At 34.0% G+C, this 22,235-nt stretch overlaps 4 protein-coding genes across 5 annotated transcripts; 2 read left to right on the forward strand and 2 right to left on the reverse strand.

The window, feature by feature from the left end:
- The first annotated feature begins 407 nt into the window (after positions 1 to 407).
- On the forward strand, positions 408 to 1,841 carry LOC111274915 (membrane protein PM19L-like). The gene is made up of 4 exons (XM_022859936.2): positions 408 to 900; positions 1,036 to 1,255; positions 1,376 to 1,421; positions 1,562 to 1,841. Exons 1-4 carry the CDS (start codon positions 774 to 776, stop codon positions 1,637 to 1,639), a joined length of 471 nt encoding a protein of 156 aa, XP_022715671.2. The 5' UTR covers positions 408 to 773; the 3' UTR covers positions 1,640 to 1,841.
- Positions 1,842 to 2,286: 445 nt separating this feature from the next.
- LOC111274914 (uncharacterized) lies at positions 2,287 to 6,203 on the reverse strand. Of its 2 annotated transcripts, none has more exons than XR_016334131.1 (4): positions 5,803 to 6,203; positions 4,118 to 5,148; positions 3,806 to 4,014; positions 2,287 to 3,296 (listed from the first exon to the last, which is right to left on the reverse strand). XR_016334131.1 is itself a non-coding variant. In XM_022859934.2 (4 exons), exons 1-3 carry the CDS (start codon positions 5,894 to 5,896, stop codon positions 3,922 to 3,924), a joined length of 1,218 nt encoding a protein of 405 aa, XP_022715669.2. In that variant the 5' UTR covers positions 5,897 to 6,199; the 3' UTR covers positions 2,287 to 2,659; positions 3,916 to 3,921. The 2 variants fall into 2 exon arrangements, 1 of the variants encoding a protein (XP_022715669.2); XM_022859934.2 differs by having other exon boundaries at positions 2,287 to 2,659; positions 3,916 to 4,014; positions 5,803 to 6,199.
- Positions 6,204 to 9,486: 3,283 nt separating this feature from the next.
- On the forward strand, positions 9,487 to 13,631 carry LOC111318676 (SH3 domain-containing protein 3-like). Its single transcript, XM_022921551.2, has 10 exons — positions 9,487 to 9,748; positions 10,571 to 10,693; positions 11,132 to 11,201; positions 11,332 to 11,486; positions 11,774 to 11,875; positions 12,006 to 12,203; positions 12,300 to 12,362; positions 12,449 to 12,538; positions 12,841 to 12,915; positions 13,260 to 13,631. The coding sequence occupies exons 1-10, from the start codon at positions 9,689 to 9,691 to the stop codon at positions 13,377 to 13,379; spliced, it is 1,056 nt and encodes a 351-aa protein (XP_022777286.1). The 5' UTR covers positions 9,487 to 9,688; the 3' UTR covers positions 13,380 to 13,631.
- Positions 13,632 to 14,584: 953 nt separating this feature from the next.
- On the reverse strand, positions 14,585 to 21,727 carry ABCB9 (P-glycoprotein 9). Its single transcript, XM_022859937.2, has 13 exons — positions 21,503 to 21,727; positions 20,998 to 21,325; positions 19,868 to 19,922; positions 19,158 to 19,333; positions 18,772 to 18,993; positions 18,430 to 18,668; positions 17,771 to 18,296; positions 17,305 to 17,578; positions 16,551 to 17,223; positions 16,242 to 16,470; positions 15,870 to 16,136; positions 15,521 to 15,784; positions 14,585 to 15,390 (listed from the first exon to the last, which is right to left on the reverse strand). The coding sequence occupies exons 2-13, from the start codon at positions 21,268 to 21,270 to the stop codon at positions 14,743 to 14,745; spliced, it is 3,846 nt and encodes a 1,281-aa protein (XP_022715672.1). The 5' UTR covers positions 21,271 to 21,325; positions 21,503 to 21,727; the 3' UTR covers positions 14,585 to 14,742.
- Between the last annotated feature and the right edge of the window lie 508 nt (positions 21,728 to 22,235).

A 22,235-nucleotide genomic window follows, 5' to 3' on the forward strand; every position in this document is an offset into this window, starting at 1 on the left:
TGCATTCATTTCGAAATTAATTTAATTATTTTAATTTAATATAATATTTAAGAAACAATATTTTTAATGTTAATTTTATTTTAATTACATAAATATAATATTTTTGTTAAGTTAATATTTTAAATTAAAATATTAAATAATAATTTTATTAATATAATATAAATAATAAAAATTTATTTTTTATATATACCTATGAGATGAACCCGACTCCCACTTCAACCCACATTTAAGAAAAAAATCTGACGTACTTCCCTGTATACCCTAGACATTTAATCTTAAAGAGAAAGCTTTTGGCCCAAAATTTTTGGGTCTAGGCTCTAGGTATAGACACTTACTTTCCATGTGGCAGATGACACAATGGGCTGAAATGGCTCCTGACAAACATCCAATCAGCCCCCCATCAAGCGGCAAAGAATGTCAGAATGTGACTTTTCCTCCGAGGAACAACTTCTGAAAGCCTATTTCAAGAATGCACCATTTTCAAAAGAATAGCTGAAAAAGAGGAACAAGCAAGAATCTGTTTTTTTGACGGCTTGCCTTGAACATGAAGCATGCTCTTTACAACCCAATAGAACCCTTTGGAAACTGCAGCCTTTGCAAGTAAAGAACCAAACCCTTCATTTGATGTCCTATATATTAGCCTCCAATAGTCAGAAATCACATGTACCTGTGATAATCTTTCCTGTATTACACCTTTTAGAGTCCTGAAAACTCGTCATCCTCTTTCTTTTTTCTACAGCTTTTCATCTTAAAATTATAGGTAGTAGGAGGCAATGGCCAACGATCAGATGAAACCTGTTGCTGCACTGCTTTTGTTCCTCAATTTCTGCATATATGTCATTATTTTGGGCATTGGTGGATGGTCCGTGAATAAAGCAATTGATCATGGTTTTATCATTGGTAAGTCACCATCCCGTCTTTGCCTCTCTGTCAAACAATTAGTGAAGGAGTAATCCCCCCTTAATCCTAAGTAAAATAATTATAATATAATGTTCTCGTTAGAGTTAAGCTGGTTTCTCTATGTGAAACCTGCAGGACCTGGCTTCGAGCTTCCAGCGCATTTCTCACCCATTAACTTCCCCATGGGAAATGCTGCCACCGGATTCTTCGTGACATTTGCTATGCTAGCAGGAGTTGTTGGTGTAGCATCAGCAATTGCAGGTCTCAACCATATCCGTTCATGGAATGCCAGTAGCTTGCCATCAGCAGCTTCGATTGCAGGCATTGCTTGGACCCTTACTGTACTTGCCATGGGGTCAGCCTCTTAACTCTGGCATCTTGAAGCACTAGCTTGGATATACAATCTAAAGTTGAAAGATGCCAAGCCCTTTAAAATGCTTTGTTTCTAAACTAACTAGAAAATTTTCTTTCACAGATTTGCCTGCAAAGAAATTGAGCTTGAAATCAGGAATGCTCGTCTGGTAAGAATGAAATTCAGCGTTCATCCAATACTCAATTCAACTAGCTCTTCAACTAGTTGGTGTCGGCTTATTCCTTCAACGAAATTGCAATTATTATATATAAATCTGTTGGTTAACATAAGAAATCTCTTCTTTTGCAGAGAACAATGGAGGCATTTTCGATCATACTTACAGTGACACAACTTTTCTACATAGCAGCAATTCACGGCGGTGCATAAATGATTAGCTTGAAAATAATGGTTAATTGGTTAATGCTACTTGACGTGAGTTCATTTTATATCTTTTACCACCAAGAAATTTTCTCTTTGTATTCCTTTGATTCTTGAGATGTACAGACAGGCCGGAAAACGGCTGCATCTGGTTGTGGTGTGATACTATTGGATTTGTTTATGAACCTGTAATAAACAGTTTAGTTTGAAATTTCTGGTGCAATGACCAGGTTTCATCCATCCAAAAGCTTCTTTAACGTTTCATGTTGACCCAAAAAAGCCAGAAAAGTTATCTACTTCACCGATGTAAAATAAAACACAAAACAATTTGCCAAAACATTTACGACCATATCACCTGTGCATTGAACCATCTAAAAAAAATCAACGAAATTTGTTCCAATATTCTTCTTTCTATTCCTGCTGCATAGCTTAACCAATGGTAGCATACATAAGAACAATTCTGTCCTTGAAGCAGCAGAAAGCTGTTTCTTAAATATAAATAAAGATCTACCATGCTTACGTATTGGACCACCAATGAAAAGTTCAAGGAGAAAATCTTCAATCATGAATAATCCATGACCACAGAGTAGCATTAGACTCTCTTATGGTCTTACCTAAGAAAAACAAAACCATAAATTTGCTCAAACGAACAGAGATTATCAAAATTCATGATAATAAACACCAACAATAGCAACCATGTTGAAATTACTCTCATAAACCTTGTATATTTTAAGGAAACTACTCCACTCAAACCAAAACAAGAACTAGATACAAGACAAAACTAGATAAGAAACTACACCGCAAAAGTGCCAATAAAAGAATGTATTTGTGGCTCCGAACGACTAGCTACTATCAGCATCAGCACTATCACCACCACAAAACTTATAACTGTTTTTCTAGCTAGCTCTGTTGTCCATTATTCTTTAGGAAAAAACATTGAGAACTTGAAATAGAATAGACATCAAGAAACCAAATCCTTAGTGACTTTGTCGAACTGCCATGTCTTCCAAATCCCCAGAGTAGATGGTTCTGCATTAAAAAGAAACCATAAACATATCAACTGTGAAGCAATTTTATGGTTAATTATGTAAGGGGGGGGGGGGGGGTCACCGTATATTGATTTTTTGGAGTGACATATATTGATGTTAGTATAAGATTGATCAGGATATTTTTCACAGATGACTGATTTCTACACAATTGCCCACTAAATAAAGATCTGAAAAAAAAATACCAATAAATAATCAGACACATGAAATTGGAAGACTATCCCCAAAAGGACATTGCAATGTTTAGAATTTGGAACTTTCAATTCGGAAATATCATGTTTCAACCTTGGAAATTGGGGCAGGTGAAAAAACAAAACAAAATCAACTACCAAGAAAATTAAAGACATAGCCAAAATAATATTATAAAATGTGGTGCTCCCAGTTGCAATTTTTCAGGCCCCCAATAGGTCTTTCATCATTCTCATCGTTCATCCAGCATATCAGGATCAACCAGGAACCATTGGTGATTAGTTTAAGCAATCGAGCCATAAGGAAAAAAAGAAAAAGCAAGGCCATTGCAGATGGCAACAGAATACCAGATAACTGACAAACAATAAAATGACAAGCAATATGTTCCAGATTTCAAGTTGCAGTTTCATAGCCCTGGCATTCTCATACACCTAGGGCTGTAAACGAGCCGAGCCGAGCCGAGTAGTGAGAAGCTCGAGCTCGAGCTCAACTCACATCTCGGGGCTCGATACTCGGCTCGAGCTCGATCGAGTTTTATTTTTCAAGCTCGAGCTCGATTCGTGATCGAATTCGAGCTACTCGAGCTCGCTCGATTAAGCTCGATTAATATGTAAAAATAAGCTCGATTCGTATACTCGACAAGAGTTCGATTATTCATGCTCGAACTCGAACTCGGATTCGAAATATTTTATTAATTAAAAAAAATAAAAATATATTTAAATATAAAAGCTCGATTAGGCTCGCGAACTACTCGAGTCAGATATAAGAATACTCGAATTCGGCTCGATCGATAAGTCGAGCTACTTGAGCTCGAGCTCGACTCGACAATAATCGAACTGAATTCGAGTTTTTTTTCGAATCGAACTGAATTCGAGTTTTTTTCGAATCGAACCCGAATAGCTTGCGAGTACTAATATATCATTTACACCCCTACATACACCCACATAAGCACACAGGATATGAGCTACTAAGTATATATCAATATGCAATACTGCAAACAATAAAGGAAAGTGTAATATAGCTTTTTTTAACTTGATGGATAACCCGCACCTGCAATTATCTACCAGACCCAGTAAAAACATCAAACAATCCACAGCAACTTAACAATGAGGTTCTTTGCACCACTGGTGGAGTCGGAGCAACAGGAGGCTGTGAATCAATGCAGCAAATGACAAGAAATCACTTTTCAATCAAATTAAATAAGGAATATTCAAACCCACAACTGATAGAAAATAATAGGGGCAAGATATACCTGCTTTTTAGAAAAATCATGGGACCAAGATTCTTGGTTTGTTTCTGCAATGTTACTAGTTTCAGCAGCAAGAGTATCTGAGGATGGGTAAATTTTTCCTTCATTTCCTTCCAATTCAACCCTATATATCCCATTTGATGAGGGCAACAATATCTCTTCACTTTCCTTCAACCCTGATTCAACAACATCAGCTACTGATTTGTTTGCAGAAATTTCTGTAGCATAATTGACTTCCTCTGGATTTTGCTGAATAGAATAATCATGGGGCCTAGATTCTTGGTTTATTTCAGCAACATTACTAATTTCAGCAGTAGGAATACCCGAGGCTGGGAAAAATTTTCCTTCATTTCCTGCCAATGCAACCCTAGAAATCCCATTTGATGAGGGCAATGATTTCTCTTCACTATCCTTCAACCTTGACTCAACTACATCAGCTACTGATTTGTTTGCAGGAATTTCTGTAGCATAATCAACTTCCTCTGGCACAGATAACACAGTTTTTACCAAATTGCCAACAGCAACAGTCTCCTCTGCATAATTTCTATCAACATCCCCAAGTGTTTCATTTTCAACAACCTTCTGAACTTCTTCAGACATAATAGTAGCCGACTTATCCTCATTATTAAGTAAGACCACTTCAGAACCAAGATTACAGGCTTCTTCCTTTGACTTCTTCTGAAGCGCTTGAGATTCATCACCCGAACTACTGCTGCTGCTAGAGCTCTTATCATGCTCAACATGCTGAATAGGAACATGTGTACTCTCAAGATCCTCCTTAGGTTCCCACTCCTTTTCAATTTTAACATCAACATCATTCAATCCTGATTTCTCGATGCTTTCTGCATCTCTAGTGGCTTCTTCCACAGACTTCTCCTCAGTTACATACGATTGAACAGGTGATGGTGCTCCTTTCCCTTCTTCTTCCTCCTGACTGAATGGATGCTGGTGATTGTGGTCATCCTGAGATGTAGAGGAACCAACATCGCCACTATCACTGTCCCTTTCATCTTGGCTTTTCGGATCATCATTTCCTAGCACCATTTGATAAAATCACAATAGTACCAAACGCTATGCAAACAACAAATTTACCAATCCCCTCTAGAAACGGCCAAAATAAACACTATAAAAAACTGAGTGACAGAACTCTAAATTGATTAAGTAAAATGATTTTCAATCAATTTCGATGAAAACATTAAAACTAAAACCAAGAGAAATACGAAACAGTACCGCACTATAACTTGAAATTGGTTAGACAAGTTTTTTCAATAACAAGAATTCTAGTCAAAATCAAGTAAAAGACAGGACACGATAAAAATCGCCACAAGACCCTAAAACAAATATATTGGAAAATCTTTAAAAGAAAAAAAAAATCAAAAAGTACACAGTAAGTGATTAAAGGACGATAATCCCAATGAAAAGAAACCAAATCAATTAATCAAGGGCATGAACTAGAAAAATAATATTAGCTGTTAAACATTAAAAGCAAGCAAGCTGATTTCTTTAACTATAAATCTCCAACACAGTAACCAAAGAACCGAATGACACAGACAGATGGATAACGAAGGAAGATTAAATAAAAGAACCTATCAATAAAATTTTTTTTAAAAAAAAAGAACCCATTTTTCCAAATCAATCAAAAAACAAAACCCAAAACAAAAATTTAAAGAAAAAGCAAAGCAAAGTACCACATGGGCTGTTGTTAGTTGATGAATTGATTGTGTTGGCTGCTTGTTCCTTCTTTTTCTTGGCAGCTTTTCTCTTCTTAGCACCTGATGGCATGATTGATTCCCTTCTCCCCTTGTGGGTACTACTAAAATTTTTCTTTTTCCCCTCACAGATCGTGTGGGGTGTCCCCTAATAATCGCCTCTAGCCTTCTCTCTGTTTTGCCTTTCTCTCCACCTGCCTATATGGCTGCCGCTCACTCACTGGAAAAGGAAATCCTAGCTGTATAAAACGTAGTAGTAATATTTAGTAGCTGTAGGTTCAGAAATTACACCACAAATAGTAGCGAAAGCCAAAGAGTAATTCAGATTCTGCTTATAGCTAACGTGGGGTTTTGATTTTATGGCAAGTGTTATCTTTTTCATTTATTATACCCATTTTAGTTGTATTTATTTTCGTAATATACCTTTGGGAATTCCCTCTCTGGTGTGTGAACGGGGGGTTGTTTCAGAAATGTGGAATTTTGATGAAATATTTGAATTGATGGTGCCACTTGGAGGGGCCCAATATTGAAAAACGAAAATGGATTGGAATGAGCGGTGTGGAATTTGCCTTCTTGTTAATGAAGTTGGCTGTGGCTGATGTGATTAATATTGGAGTTTTCGGATTAAGGAACTTTTATGGAGTTGATTAAGAAAGGAAGTCGCGTGGCTTTTGTGATTAATATATGGCCTGAAACCGTCGGCAGAGGACCAGAAAGCTTTGCTTTGATTTGGACCAGACTGATTTTGAATTTCAAGATTTGTAGTTGCTTGATTTAAAAAAAAAAAAAAATCTAAAAATAAAGTAATGAACTTTCTTTTTGTTCAAAAATTACTTACCATTTTTAGAGGTCCATGCTAATTACAAAAGGGAAAGAGAATCTTATACTAATAAATGCAACATTTTAAATATTTTATAATTATATAAATGTTATTATTTGAAAAATAGAGAGGAGCTGAATGTTCTAAAATTGAATTAGTGTTAATGAAATTTTGATTTAATAATAAAAAAAATAAATTTAAATTTTACTGTTTATGAATTTAATTATTTTATTCAACTGGTTATATAAATATAATATTTTACAAAACTGAAAAAATAACAACTTTTGATATCCAAATAATGGATAGCCTATTCTTATCTTTCCAAAATGAAAAGAGAAGTGTGGTTGGAATATGGTGGTCCATCCCTTTTCATTCAATAAATGTGATTCAAAGATTAGGGAATTGGAAGTGGTTGCTTTCATTAGTGATGCCCATACTGCTGACCAGACAAAGTTTGTCGTAACTTCAACATAAATTTTGTGCGGTTCAATCGTACCTCACATTTATTACTTCGTCACTTTAACGTTTTCAATGTGAATTATGATTTCAATTCTCACATCCATCTGCAAAATCACAAAAACATGCATCATTTGCATGTATAATTCCTAGGTCAAATAATTTGTGTTGATTCTCAACATTTGAATTTGATTATTGATTAATTAATGAATGAGTGGTTAAGTTAAAAGGAATCATGGAAATCCCCTGTAATTCGAATGGTAACTATTAATTAATGAATGAATTAAAACTTCACTTCTTCTATGCCCTTTTGGTTTGGACATTATGTTGGAAAGGTCACGTGATTTGGGGAAACGATATCAATTTGTTTTCTCAAAGTTTGAAACTTGAAACCGGTGATTCAGGGAAACAATATCAATTGTTAAACTCTTTTGGACAACAGGATGCGATAATTGCGGAAACAATTATGTTAACTAAGATGGTTTCCATATGTATTATAAGAAGAAATTTGACGGTAGATAAATTGTTTAATTTTTCAAGTTAAAATTATATATGTTGTACTTAACAATTTAAAATAAGTGATTACAAGTCGTACATTCGAAATAACTTCAACAAATGATTATTGATATGATTCAAATTAAAAAACTTTTCGTCGATAATAATAAATATTAATAAATTGAATCAATCACTTGTTGATTATTATAAACACTATAAAATTTGTCCCATTACACACGGCTCACTTTTTTTTTAATAATATAAATTGTTAATTGTACTTTTTATTTATTTATGTATGAAATATAAGAAATTATCAATTGCAATTTCTTAAAAAATTTCATTTTAAGAGTTTTTTTTTAATTAAATATCTTTTACTATTTAATTTAATTTAGTAAACAATATGCAAATGGATATGTTTTAGAAGATTTAAAAAAAAAAACCTCATATCTCTTTTTTTGTTAGATTTTTTTTTGTATTTTTCTTTTTTAAATGAAAATTACAAAAAAAAAAAATGAGGGCCTCATTGAATTAGATCTTCATTTAACTTAAAATACTATTTGAAAGATTATTTTTATATACATAAAAATATTGTTTTGCTCCTTAACCAAATAAAAAAAAGTTTGTGAAGGCCTAATTGTTCTATAAATATCAAGCAATGAGGCCCTCAATTAAAGCTAACGACTAGTAAAAATTAGAAGGTTACCTTTAATTATAGTATATAGCAATAAATGTATATATTTATATACATGTATATATATATGTTTAATTGATTATTTATTAATGATGTTTTGTAATTTTTTTTGTAAATTTTCATAAAAATATTTATTAAAAAATATTTTTATTAATTTTTTTATAACATTTTTCCTTTTTAATAAAAAAATTTGTATAAAAGATAAAACCGTAGTCTCCTAAGGGGGCTAATTAAATTAGGAGACTATTTTTAATTATAGTATATAATAATAAATGTATGTATTTATATGTATGTATGTATGTATATATATGTTTAATTGATTATTAATATTTTATAAATTTTGTCATTATTTTCATAAAAAATATTTACTGAGAAATATTTTTTATTAAAAATTTGTAATGTTTTTCATAACATTTCTTTTAAAAAAATATATATATAAAAAATAAAATAGAAGTCTCATAACCTGACTAATTGTTTGACTATATGTAAAAAAAATTAAACAAAAAGATACTATTATATATAGTGATAAATTTAATTATAACTAGATAATTGCCTACAATATCTAGATGAAAAAAAAAATCCAAATTGAAATTGTCACTTTTCATGCAAAATTAAAAAAATTATGCACATATTTAATGTTGTAATTTTATATCCAATTTATCACATCATATTTTAAGATAAAATATTAATTGTCCATAAATTAAATTTTAATTTTTTTGAGAACAAGTTTAATCTATTGTATAGATATGATAAATATGTATTTAAACCATGTAAATTGAGTAGTAAATCATACATGAATCATTACTAAAGTGTAAGTATAGTTAATTATGTATGAAATGATTAAAAATGAAATGATTATGTATGTATCTTCAAAAAATGAAATGATTAAAAATTGAATAATTAATTTGACACAATTAATATCTATATCAATCAAAATCCAAGTTTGTTCTCATAAAATTTCAGCATTAATTTTCCAAAGGGAAGCCTAGTATTTGTTTTTGTGCCCAGACCCAGTCCAGAGTAGTCAAATTGGGTCACGAGAATTGAGCCCGAGAAAGAACAAAGCCGAGAGATGATATGGGCCCACGGCAATCCAAAAGGGAAGTCAAAGAAGAAGCCCATTCACTATTGCATCAACCGATCCAACGGTCCAAATTCAGAGGACAAGTTGCACCTCTTCACCACAGGAAAAAAGTCTGAAAAAACATGGTAAATTGCGGCAGCGAAGTAGAGTTCAGAGGAAAAACAAAGGCTTGAGCTCTCAAAACATAGCTGTGAGATCTGACAAATCAATCAGTGTATAAATAAAATAAAATCCAGATTTGAAAAAGCCTTCTTTTTTTTTTTTTGGCGAATCTCTTTCCTTGTGTTAAAAGGATCGGAAAAGGTTAGGTGAAGCACCAATGGATGCTTTGAGGAGGCAAGCCAGCAAGCTCAGAGAACAAGTTGCCAAGCAACAGCAGGCAATTTCATCACTACCCTCTCTTTCTCTCACTTAGTTTAATGAGAATTGGTTTGGTTGCCAAGAAAATGGAGGAAAACTGGAAAAAAGAAAGCAAAGACTTTTTTTTTTCGTTTTCTCTTTGGTTTTAACTTGCAAGAAATTAATAATTTGCAATACTGCAAACTTAAATATCTTTGATTAATTTGACTTCTAGAAGTTTGAGGGTCAAATGTATATGTATCAAGAATTAAAGATTGAATTGTGGAGTTAATTCTAAACGTTCAATTGTAATTTATAATCATCAAAGTGGTATGATTCTTTTTACGTATATTAGCTAGTTCCATTACAAATTCAAAGTTCAGGACTGTGAAAACACTCATTGAGTTTATATTTTGCTATATATCCTGAAAAAACTACACCTACCTTTAGAAAAAGTATTTATTTGCATCCCCATTCTTCTAACACGTGGACATGAGTAGATATAGAGTTTCAAAACTTTGTATTATTGCAAAGCTTCATCCTTTTACCTGAAAGTTGAGAGTAATCAGTGAGATGTCAAGTGCTTTGAAAAATCTGATGAGTGTTGATTGATTGGCTTTATCTTTGAATGTTTTATTGCATTTGGTATACATATGGGCTTGGATGTCATTCATTTGGTTACCTTGTTACGAGCATGCTTGTCCTTCAAAAACTTTCTCTTCCTACCTTCTTCTACTGGCCGAATTTTGATTGAATTAAGTCCTGATAAGTAACTTTTAGTTTTTGCATGTTTATTTTACTTTGCTAGTTGCATTTTGCTTTAAATATCTTCTCCTATCGAGTTAGAAAACTTGTTTTGCAGGCTGTAATAAAGCAATTTAGTGGAAGTGGTTATGAAAGCTCAGATGTTGTAGTTATTGATGAGATTGAGATGCAAAGACATCAACAACTGGATAAATTGTACAGGTCCACTCGTTCAGGAAGGGTAAAGATCATTTCCTTTACATATTTGTGAAACTTAAATTTGAAAATCATGATTTGTCTTGTTAAAAAAGACTGAATGCTCATATGATCCCCTGTTATTGATATCTTTACAAATGAAGCCATTATCATCATTCAATTTTACTGAAACTTTCCAAGGAATTTAGATAATCTCCCTTCAGTGCGTCCTATGTACTTGAGTTACAGTTACAGATAAACTCCCTTGGTTTCATTTTTATGAAAAAATTTAGCAAGGTAAAAGTTAAGGGGGGAAAAAAGGAACAAAATATTATGAGACCTACTAATGGCTGTATTATGTTCTGATGTTTTAGTAGCTCAATTACATTATGTTGTCTTGGCAACTTTCATAAAAACTGATTTCTCTTTAATTTTCTATATCTACTGCAAATTTTGCTTAATGCATTTACCTTCCTCATTTCAGGATTTTCAGAAAGATGTTATTAAAGCTGCAGAAGCATTTACAGCCATCGGGTATAAGCATATTGAAACAGGTCCAGAATTAATTCATACTTTTTTTTTTAAATTAAATTGTCCTATTGTGAAATGTGTGATAGGAATAAGTAACATATATTTTGAATATAAAACTTTATGCTTATGGTTCTTAATCTTTATGATAATCAGGAACCAAGTTCTCTGAAGAATGCTGCCAATGTGGAACTGAAAATAGTGAAAACATCAATGAAAATATTCTTGCTAAAGCTGCAGCTATTTATGGTGATGGTCGTAAACATGTAGATAAGGAGCACGAAGATTTAATTAAGTTGTTATCCCAACAGGTAGATGTTTATTGGATGTTATGTGTTTTGAAAGATTTTTTTATCATATCAGAAAATAGGCTTTAGTTATAGTACTTGTAAACACATTCAATCCAAAATGATTATGATGCTTTCTTTGAACTCCCTTTTTAATGTTACAAGACTACATACTTGTATATATGCAAAGAATCTGTATGTTCTATTTCATAATTCAATGAAACTTGTCCGATTGCATGCTTAGGTTACTGTTAATTGAGAATAACTAGTGCCAAGTAGAAACATGACCCTTCTATTTCGAAATGCATTAGGTTTTGGATCCCTTGAGAGCAATGATCACTGGTGCTTCTCTGGAAGATGCTCGTCATCTTGCCCAACGCTATAGTCGAATGAGACAGGAAGCAGAGGCACAGGTAATTAATTAGAAAGCTGAGCTCCCTGTGCATTGATTATTTTCTATATATTAAACACCAGTTTAAATTCCCTATTGTTAAGATTTGCTTCAGAAACTCATAATTGATACTAAATATGGAAAGCAAACAGGCAGCAGAGATTTCCAGAAGACAAGCACGAATAAGAGAAGCTCCACTTCCTGAAAATGTTGCAAAGTTGCATGCTGCTGAGGCAAGGATGCAGGAACTTAAAGCAAATATGGCAGTTCTGGGTAAAGAAGCTGCTGCTGCATTGGCTGCTGTTGAAGCACAGCAGCAAAGACTGACTTTACAAAGACTTGTAGCAATGGTATACATGCACATTACTTCAGTGTATGCAGCTTTCAAATTGAATCATAACTTAATTCATGGATGACATTCAAGATTTTGATCTATGCATTTGTAGGTTGAAGGGGAAAAGAATTATCATTTAAGAGTGGCTGCTATTCTTAATGAGATTGAAGCTGAGGTTATTTCCAGGCTTTCTTGTTTCTGTTGAAGAATTTTTTTATATTTGAAATATGTAAACTTATATCTTTGTGTTGAACTTTTCAGATGGTCTCTGAGAAACAGCGTAAAGAATCTGCTCCTCCTGTGATTGCACCTGAGAATGGCTCGGATAAAACTATGTATTACTTGGCTGAAGTAAGTTTACCTAATCTTGTAAATTTGAAGAATGTTCTAGCAAATAGGTCCATCAACAAGAAATCTTGTATTGCATAAACCATAACATTAGAGACAAAAGAAAAAAAAATGAAAATTGTTTGATGGTTGAAGACATTGCATATGTTAGATTTGCCTTTTACATTTTTCATTGGACATGAAAATTAGAATGAATCAAGTAGTTGTTCTAACTTGTGAGTTTCTCTTCCTTGAAGGTGTTTCCTCTTACATATTGGACCCCTTTAGGAGCATGAAGCACTGATATTTTGAGTTTCTTGTCACAGGCAATGCATCCTTTTTCTGCTTCATCTGAGAAGGAACTGAGCTTGTCAGTAGGTGACTTCATTGTGGTGCGAAAGGTATTCTATTTTCTTTTCCTTAGACTTATATCTAAGTTGCATATAGGTTCCATTTAGCTCGATAGACTGGTGTGATCTAGATTATAGTTGTAGAAATCACTCTAAGCTAATGTAAAGGACAGAAAAGGAAGAATAATGCTAGATACCTTTTCACTTATGACTTTGTGCATAGCTTGCAACTCATCCCCTATATATGTGAAGTTTTGCACAAAAGGTACCTTATTGGATACCCTAGGTCCTGTACTTTTCAATCTTTCATTTAATTAGCTCTAGCTTAAGCTTTTTATTTAATGCCAACAAAAATAATACTACTAATAACAAAACTTTGTATATTGCTTTTACAGGTAAGCCCATCTGGTTGGTCAGAAGGAGAATGCAAGGGTAAAGCAGGGTGGTTTCCATCAGCTTATGTTGAGAAGCGCCAGAGACTTCCGTCCAATAATCTTGCCGGTGAAGTCTATTAAGTTATAATTAAGAGTTAAGCATTTTATCCTCCATAAAAAAAGGCCATTCCTTTTTTTTTTTTTTTTTTTTTTTTTAATTTAGTCTGTATAATGCTTTTTCCTTAGAGGAAAAAGGCATATTATCCTCTAGTAATCATATGGGTTCTTTTGCAGTGTTCATTCTCTTACCTTCCATGTGTACTAAAAAAGTTACCATGTCTTGATGTTACATTCTTTTATCAGTTTAAGCTTATCAGCCATGTTTTGCATAAATGAAGATTTTGTTGACTTGGATAAAATACATGGTTGTTTTACTGCGACCTGGAGATGAAGGGAACTGGTTTTATATTTTCTTGCTGTAGATATGTGGTATGTGGCATTTAATGTAAGTTTTAGGCTATTCTTGGCATGTCCAAAGGTTTTTCTTTAATTTTTTTCCTTTTCGAATAACATAATTGCAAATTAGATAAACAATCAGAACCAAAATTCTCGAGTAAAAAACGAATACCAAAATTCTCGAGTGAAAAACGAATTAGGTCTTGGGTATGTGATTTTGGAAGGTGATGGCACTGTGGTGATCAATTCCCCAAGAAGCTTAAACATAGATCATCCAACTCGTTTTATAAGCAACAATTTCTTAGATCTTATAATATTATTATAATGATATTTACATTGAATTTATTATCCATTTACAATCTATAACGTATATAAAAGTTTAAATATTGTAAAACTTTGGATAAACCAAATGTATATATTTGTTCAAATATATTTTTAAATTTTTTATTTTAAATGTTAATAAAATTTATATAATTTTTAAACAAAATTTTTGCTAGAAATTATATTCAAATTTCAAAAGATTTAGATTGATTTTTCATATTAGAAATTTGTGCTTGTAATAATAATAGGTTTTTTTATAAAGAAAGTTATAATTTTAGAGATAATTAAGAAAGAAATTAAAAATGTTAAGATTTGAACTTAAATTTATTAAATATTATCTTTTAAATAATTGCATTAATCGAGTTAAACTTTGAGCTTTGAAATTGAGACTTCTGAACCATACAAAGGTTATATTTATTTCTCTTCAGTATCGCATAATTAACCTGATATAGTTTCTGAACAGGAGGAAAGTAGTTATTCAATGATGTCTAAGGGAAAGAGGGAAAAGGATTCTAAAAAAAAAAAAGAAAAAACACTATATCAAGTTCCGTGTCGTTACTTAACATATATAAATACCCTTGAGCGGGAAGAATTTGATTTCAGAGTAATTTATTTGGAGAGATTGGAGTTTTTATTTGAAAATCTTCTTCATCTGCACGGTGTGAGTGTTAACTGAAAAGAAAGGTGTGAAGTTATGGTAGAAGCTCTTCCAATGGTTGTTTTCAACTCATGTTGAAGAGCTCAAGTGAAGTGCTACCAAGGAGGCATAAGCCCCGTCAGTAATCTTCATCAATGCCTCGTGGCTTCCTTTCTCAGCGATGACTCCATTTTTCACTACTGCAATAATATCAGCACCCTTTATGGTAGTAAGGCGGTGAGCAACAACTACGGTGGTTCTGTTCACCATAACTCCGTCCAATGCTTCCTGCACCACACGCTCTGATTCAGCGTCTAGAGCACTGGTTGCCTCGTCAAGCAGAAGGATTTTGGGGTCCTTCAATATGGCTCTGGCTATGGCTATTCGCTGCTTTTGGCCGCCAGACAACTGCACTCCTCGTTCTCCTACTGAGGTGTCATAACCCTGAGGTAATGAGCTGATAAAATTGTGTGCATTTGCTGCTTTTGTTGCCGCTATGATCTCTTCTTCCGTGGCATTTCCCTGTTTGCCATAGGCTATGTTGGCACGGATGGTCTCATTGAAAAGCATCGGTTCCTGACTAACTAATCCCATTTGTTGCCTCAGCCAGCTTAGTCTCATCTTCCGGATATCCATCCCATCCAATATTACATGACCAGAGTCAGGATCATAAAATCTTTCTATGAGGCTGATGACAGTTGACTTCCCACTCCCACTCTCTCCAACAAGTGCAACAGTCTGCAAAGATGATAAAAAAAAAAAAAAAGAAAAACCCTAAGGAAAAGAGTTCTAGAGTATAAATTTGTAAACCTCTCGTAGTAGATGGAAATGATTGCTGAAATATTGAAGTTCGAGTGGTAGTAAATACCTTTCCAGACGGTATTTTCAAACACAAATCTCTGAATATTTGAATATCTGGTCGCGTTGGATACTTGAAGCTGACATGTTCTAAATCAATATTACCTGCTACATTGGTTAGTGTAGTGCCAGCACTGCTACTTGAGTCAATTGGGGGTTTTCTATCAAGAATTTCAAATATTGAAGCTGTTGAATCCTTGGCTTTATTGGTGTCAGGAGCCAAGGCACTGGTTTGTGAAACACCGATGGCTGAGATTGTCAAGGCAAAGAAAACCTGCAAACAACCATAATTTAAGATTAATAGGTTAACACTTCAAGATAGTTGTTAAAAGATGGAAAGAAAATTTTTCTGAGTTTACCTTGAATACTTGTTCGAATGTTGCTTTCCCATGCTCTACAAGTACAGCTCCGATGTAGAAACAGAAGGCGTTTGTGCAGTATAGAGCAAAGAAAGAGAATCCGAACCCAGAACCGCTTACAACTCCAAGACGGACTCCGTGTTTCATGGGGGCTTCACATTTCTGTTCGTACAAATCCATCACCTTCTTTTCTGAACAAAAAGAGGCAACAGTTCTGATACTTCCAACAGCGTCATTAGCTACTTGGCTAGCTTCTTCATACATCAACTGCATATACGTACATACATACATATATATTAATGTTTAGTACAATTCAAACAATCCCTTCATCTAGATAACTCAATTGTCATAGCTTCATAGGGTATCACTGACCTTTGCATCAGCACTGAACCCTTTCAGAAATTTCGTCTGCAGGTATCCTTGAATTAACATAAATGGGGATACGGCTAGAATTGCCAGAGCCAGTTTCCAGTTAGCTGTGAATGCTATGATTAATCCTGCTGTAATAGTAGATATGTTTTGTACAATCAGGGCCAAGGTATCGCCGACGAGATTTCGTACAGTAGATGCATCAGTAGACAACCTCGCTCCTATGGCGCCACTGAGAAGTCCAGAAGAGATATTGTTGTTATAGCTGCAAGAATTTCTAGCATGAGGAAGTTAAGAGGTTGCTTAAAATACCTTGAATTCGCAGGATCATCAAACCAACTGATGTTTTGGTGGACAACCTTCTCAAATGTTAAGGAACGAATTCTTTGAATCAATTTCCCACCTGCAACTCCAAAGAAATAATTCTGCAACGGTCCAACTAATAGAGTAACTAAACCCATTCCAACATAACAAAGTGCCCAAATCCTGGCATCTTTTAACAGCTGACTAGTTGGCTCATAGAATGATTTAATGGCTGATGAGAAAAAGAGACCAAACATAGGAAAAACTACTCCATGTACAGCTGCAGCAATGGATCCAACCAATAGAACTGGCACCTCAGTTTTGTTAAGAGAGGCCAGCCGTTTAATAGAAACACTTTTGCTTCTTTCAATGTCAATTTCCTCTCTTACACTGCTCTCTACGTCTGCTTCTTCAGTCTCATAAAAACTAACAGGAGCGGGAAGACCAAAATTATATGTGAAGGATTGTCGGCTACTTGATGAATTTCTGCTTATAGACCTTCTCAAAGAAAAGCTCAAGCTCTGGCTTCCGGACCTGGTAATGGCCTTATCTATATCGGAAATTGCATCTGATTTTTCTGCTTCCTTGGCTGGAACACCTTCACCTTCTTTAGCTCTCTCTTGCAGCCGAACCAACTGGGAATAAGCACCTTCTGGATCTCTGATCAACTCCTCATGCGATCCTAGAATTAAAACTTTTAATATTGCAAACTGGTGAAATAATTTAGAAATTTAGGTTAATACAGCTGGTTTAGAGATGTTACCTTTCTCCACAAGTTTCCCTTGGTGCACCACTGCTATCATGTCAGCATTCCTGATAGTTGTCAACCGATGTGCCACCACCACAGTTGTCCTATTGGACATCACTTTCACCAGTGCATCTTGAACAACTCGTTCAGACTCAGCATCCAGGGCGCTTGTAGCCTCATCAAGCAGGAGGATTTTTGGGTTTTTTAAGATGGCCCTCGCTATTGCAATTCTTTGCTTTTGTCCACCTGAAAGTTGAGTTCCGTGCTCTCCCACCATGGTATCAAGCCCCTGTACCAAGATAGCAATTCTTCAATTAGTTGCTTGAAAAAAAATACAGTTTTGTAAGGTTGGGCCTCCCGTATGGTTCAAACGGATATCAACAGTTAATTCAGTGATGCTTTGAGCTAAGGCATGTCGAAGACTAGACAGGTTAGACAGCTTTTTACATGATAGAGAATATTAAAACCAGTGCATTTTTACCTGTGGCAACTTGTCAATAAATTTGGCAGCATTAGCAAGCTCAATTGCTGTTCTAATCTCTCCGTGGGTCGGATTTTCCTTTCCGTATGCTATATTTTCCCTGATAGTAGTTGCAAACAGAATAGGTTCCTGACTGACTAGCCCAATTTTCCCCCTTATCCATCTGAGCTGCAACTTTTTCAAATCAACTCCATCTATAAGAACTTCACCAGAATCAGGATCATAGAATCGCTCTAAAAGGCTAATTACTGTTGATTTCCCGCTCCCACTTTGCCCAACTAAGGCTGCAGTTGTGCCACTCGGGATATGCAATGAAAAACCAGAAAATATCTGGACATCTGGTCTGGCAGGATACCTGAAATGCACATCTTTGAGTTCAATTTCACCCTGGATATCTTCCAATATTATTCCATTGGTGTCATAAGGATCAATTTTTGGTTTCCGTTTGATTGTCTCAAACATCTTATATGCGGCAGCTTGCCCTGATCCAAACGCATTTAAACTGGGAGTTGTCTGACCCAATGACCTAATCCGAGATATAATAAAATATGTAAGTGATGAAACCTTGGCAACAATATGTTTCACAGATACGAGAGAATAGTATTTCACAGTTAATGAGGAAGCTATAAAATATGAAGTAATACTAATACTATACTTACATTCCACCTGTCATGATTGCTATTATAACATTGATGACTTGTCCGCCATTGTATCCTTTGTGTGCGATCAATTTAGATCCATACCACACAGCTAGTCCATAACTGGAAAACACAACAACCAACATTGCACCAAGTCCTACGCCTGATACCAGCCCTTGGTGAATGGTGGCAGTATAGGCGATTAGTAGCTTGCTGTTATATTTTTCTATAGCCTGTTTCTCCCCGGTAAAGGATGCAACCTGAAAGAAAAATTACCAACAAAATCAATCAAGTTAAATGAGTTGTTTTTTTGCCCAAAACAAATTCCAACCTTAGGTGAAGAGGTGAAGACTAAAAGCTTACAGTTCTAATGGCGCCGACTGTTTGTTCTACTACATTTCCAGCTTCCGCATAAGCAAGTTGTCCTCTGCTTGACATTTTTGCCATTATCATTGCCATGGTTCCACCAGCAATGACAACAAGAGGGATGCAGGCCGATAAAACAAGGGCAAGTTCCCATCCTCTCGTAAATGCAATTACAAACCCACCAATAAAAGCTGAAACAAGTTGTATAAACTTCCCAACCTGTCACAAACTATATATCAAAATCCTTGTATGTTGTTCACAGGATTCAGAATGATTATTTATTTGCTCTTGAATACTTAGAATTAGCAGTAGGCCAACAAATTAATTATAGCAATTGTTCTTTTATATTACAAAGCAGATCAAGAAATGGCAATATTATTAACCTTCTCGCCCATTGCCTCTTGAATAAGGATAGTATCTCCTGACATCCTCCCAATGACTTCTCCGGTAGTTGTTTCAGTGTCAAAGAATCCAATGTCTTGTCTCAGTATCGTTTTCAAGTACAAACCCCGAATGCGGGTGGCCTGTCTTTCCCCAGTCACCATCCAACATGCTACCTCTGTATATTATAACCATCAAACATGCAAAGGCTTAGCTGACTTGCACCGCTAATTTCTTATCAGAGTAACTCTGATCTTAGGTGCATAATTAATATTTTAATTAATTATTTTAAAATTCAAAACTAAATGAGCAATGAATATTTCACTTCCTTAGTGATTGCTATATATATTTTAATATAAAGTTTCTTGAATAATTCTAGCTAGGCATGCCATTGGCCATCATCATTGTGATTATCACTTGTTCACTATATCTAGCCAAATGGGATCCATGCTTGAGAGGTAATTATTAATTTATCTAAGCTCAAGATCATCATAATTATTGAGATGTAATATTAATTCAAAAAAAATACGGAATCATATGAATGTACATTAATTCTTCCATTTCTATGACAATTAAAATTTTAATTGTTTAAAAAATACCGTTTACTTTTTACTATCAAATATTATATGCCTAACCAGTTAAAATCTTGATTTATCCTTGCAGTTAAAAAAAATAGAAATGGAGCAAGAAAGACAACAGTATCAACACTTACGTAGAAATGAAGCGATGCAGGCATAAACTCCCAAGTATAAAAACCTTACTGCAATCTGGAAATCACACAACAAAAAATTGCATTTAAGTTAATATCATAATTAAAATTTATTACTACTAATTAATTAAAATTACTTCACAGCATGGTAAAGAGGCTCTCCAAGGTCCATACATGGAAGAGCTACAAGTTTTACCGACAAAGCTTAGACCATATGCTCACAACTCTACCTAACCAACTTCCCCAACATACTGAAATGCAAATCATAACCTAAATCCACCCTATGTCGGCCATAATAACAAACGATTTTACACAGACAAAGGGTTAGCTACAGTCCAAAAATTAATGCATTTAATTCTAAATTCAAAGATTTTCATAATTCTCATGAAACAAACTGGTTGGAGTTGAATTGGATTCTACCCCATCTTTTCTGAAAAGGAGTTTAAAGAATCAGGATAAAAAGGAAAAGTCAATATTGCGTAGTTGTGGCATTAGTGATCACTCCCTCAACCCCCGAATCAGGATGGACAAGATTTCAGCTAACCTCCATTTAATTGTTACAAAAAAGGAATGAAAAATCTACTAGCAAGTAGCAACCATTTATTTTGAATCCAAGTGGCTGTAGATTTGTCATATATTTGTTTTGCATGCCTTACTTTCATTGATTAATGTTCTTAATTATAAACATCGATCAGATTGAAGAAGAAATTATGTCCAAGCTCATCTTCTCCGATCTTCATATCAATTCATCAAAAACTTCCCACAACAGTTTCACTAGAAAAAAAAAAAAAAAACAGATCCCAGTTTCAGTTTCTTAATTCTGTTAATCAGTAAACGCCTGCAGCCATGGTTTTAAATTATTGCTTCTATGAAATGAATAAAATCAAATTCAATCTATTGAAAAGACCTCAATGTATTAACCATATTTATGGTTGAATCTTTAAAGTCAAGAAACAAAGAAGCAACAAACTTGAACTTCTATTTTTTGATTCTGTATACGAACATTGCTTAAAAGCTAAACCTTAAGACTGGTTTTCAGTTGGAATGTCAGTGATGCTTCCACATGAAATGACAAAAGACAATCAAAATACAACCCAACAAAAAGAAAACAAGAAAAAGTTGGTTTGTTTAACCTTTGAGACTGCTTTTACGATGTGGGATGGATCTGTTGCACCAAAAGAATTGATCAGTTGTCCGAATATGAGAGTCATGAGAGGCTGTGTCATCCCATTGGCAATGGATGCGATCGTTCCCACTGTCATCAAAACGATATCCAATCTATCAGCAAACGAAAAGAGCTTGTAAAATGGCACCTTCTGATCATCTGCTCCTTTCTTGTTCTTGCCATTGTTGTTGTAATCGTTTCCTTTAGTAGCTGATGTTCCTCCATCATGATCTTCTGCCATCTTTTTTCATGCAAATACCAATCTTTTCAATCTTCTCACTTCAATAATTAGTTCTCTGCACACATAGTTTCCTCTTGATCAGACAAAAAACGAAAACCAACCCAAGTTTTCTTGGGTTAATTAGTTTAATTGTATCAGAAAAAAAATGCCTTAGAACACAAAAAACGATCAAGTAGCCTGAAGAACACATAAACGTAGCCTGAAGGACACATAAAAGAAAAAGGAAACGAACCAGAAAGAGAGAGAAATAGAAAGCGAGAGACGTAGCAAAGTATGATAACAGATTCAGCAAGACCAAGGACTTTATAAGGGTGTCACGTGAATAAATTTAATGGTACTTCTCTTCAGAAAATCAATCACTGTTTTTCTTTCTTTTTTTTTTTTTTTTTTTCCGAAGTATTTATAAAACTACTCTTGAATCCCCATGTTGAGTAATCTTACAGTTTAATTTTTCTTCAAGTAAAACTGGAGAATTTTGCCTACTTATTCTATTAGGTGAAAAAAAATAATTGCCTTTTTTGTCTTTCTTCTTAGCGATTTGTGGGTTTTCTAGAAGCTAGTCTTAGTCTTATCCCATTTTTCTCCTATTTTTGTTCATTATTACGAACTTGTTAATAATTCCATCATTCAACAACGAAAGAATTATTCTATTTTAAGTTTAATTCGTAACTGACTATTCAACTGATAGTATCCATTCCTTTCTCTTCGGAATATGAGGATCTTATCACTTACGAAATATAATTAACTAGCTTATTATTCGGACGAATTATTTTTATTTTATTTAAATTTAAATAAAAATAAAAATTAATGTTATTAAATTATTAATATGTTTAAAAAATATATAAAATATAAATGAAAAAGCAAAGAAAAAATGAATCCACCTTAAATAAAAGAGCAATAAAAAAATAATGTTAAAGTTTGTGAGAAGATAGAATATTATTTGAAAAATAAGTTGAATGAAAAGA

This window comes from Durio zibethinus, chromosome 26 (assembly GCF_047325235.1).
Source record: "Durio zibethinus cultivar Kanyao isolate XHJ-2024 chromosome 26, ASM4732523v1, whole genome shotgun sequence".
Classification (NCBI taxonomy): Eukaryota; Viridiplantae; Streptophyta; class Magnoliopsida; order Malvales; family Malvaceae; genus Durio; species Durio zibethinus.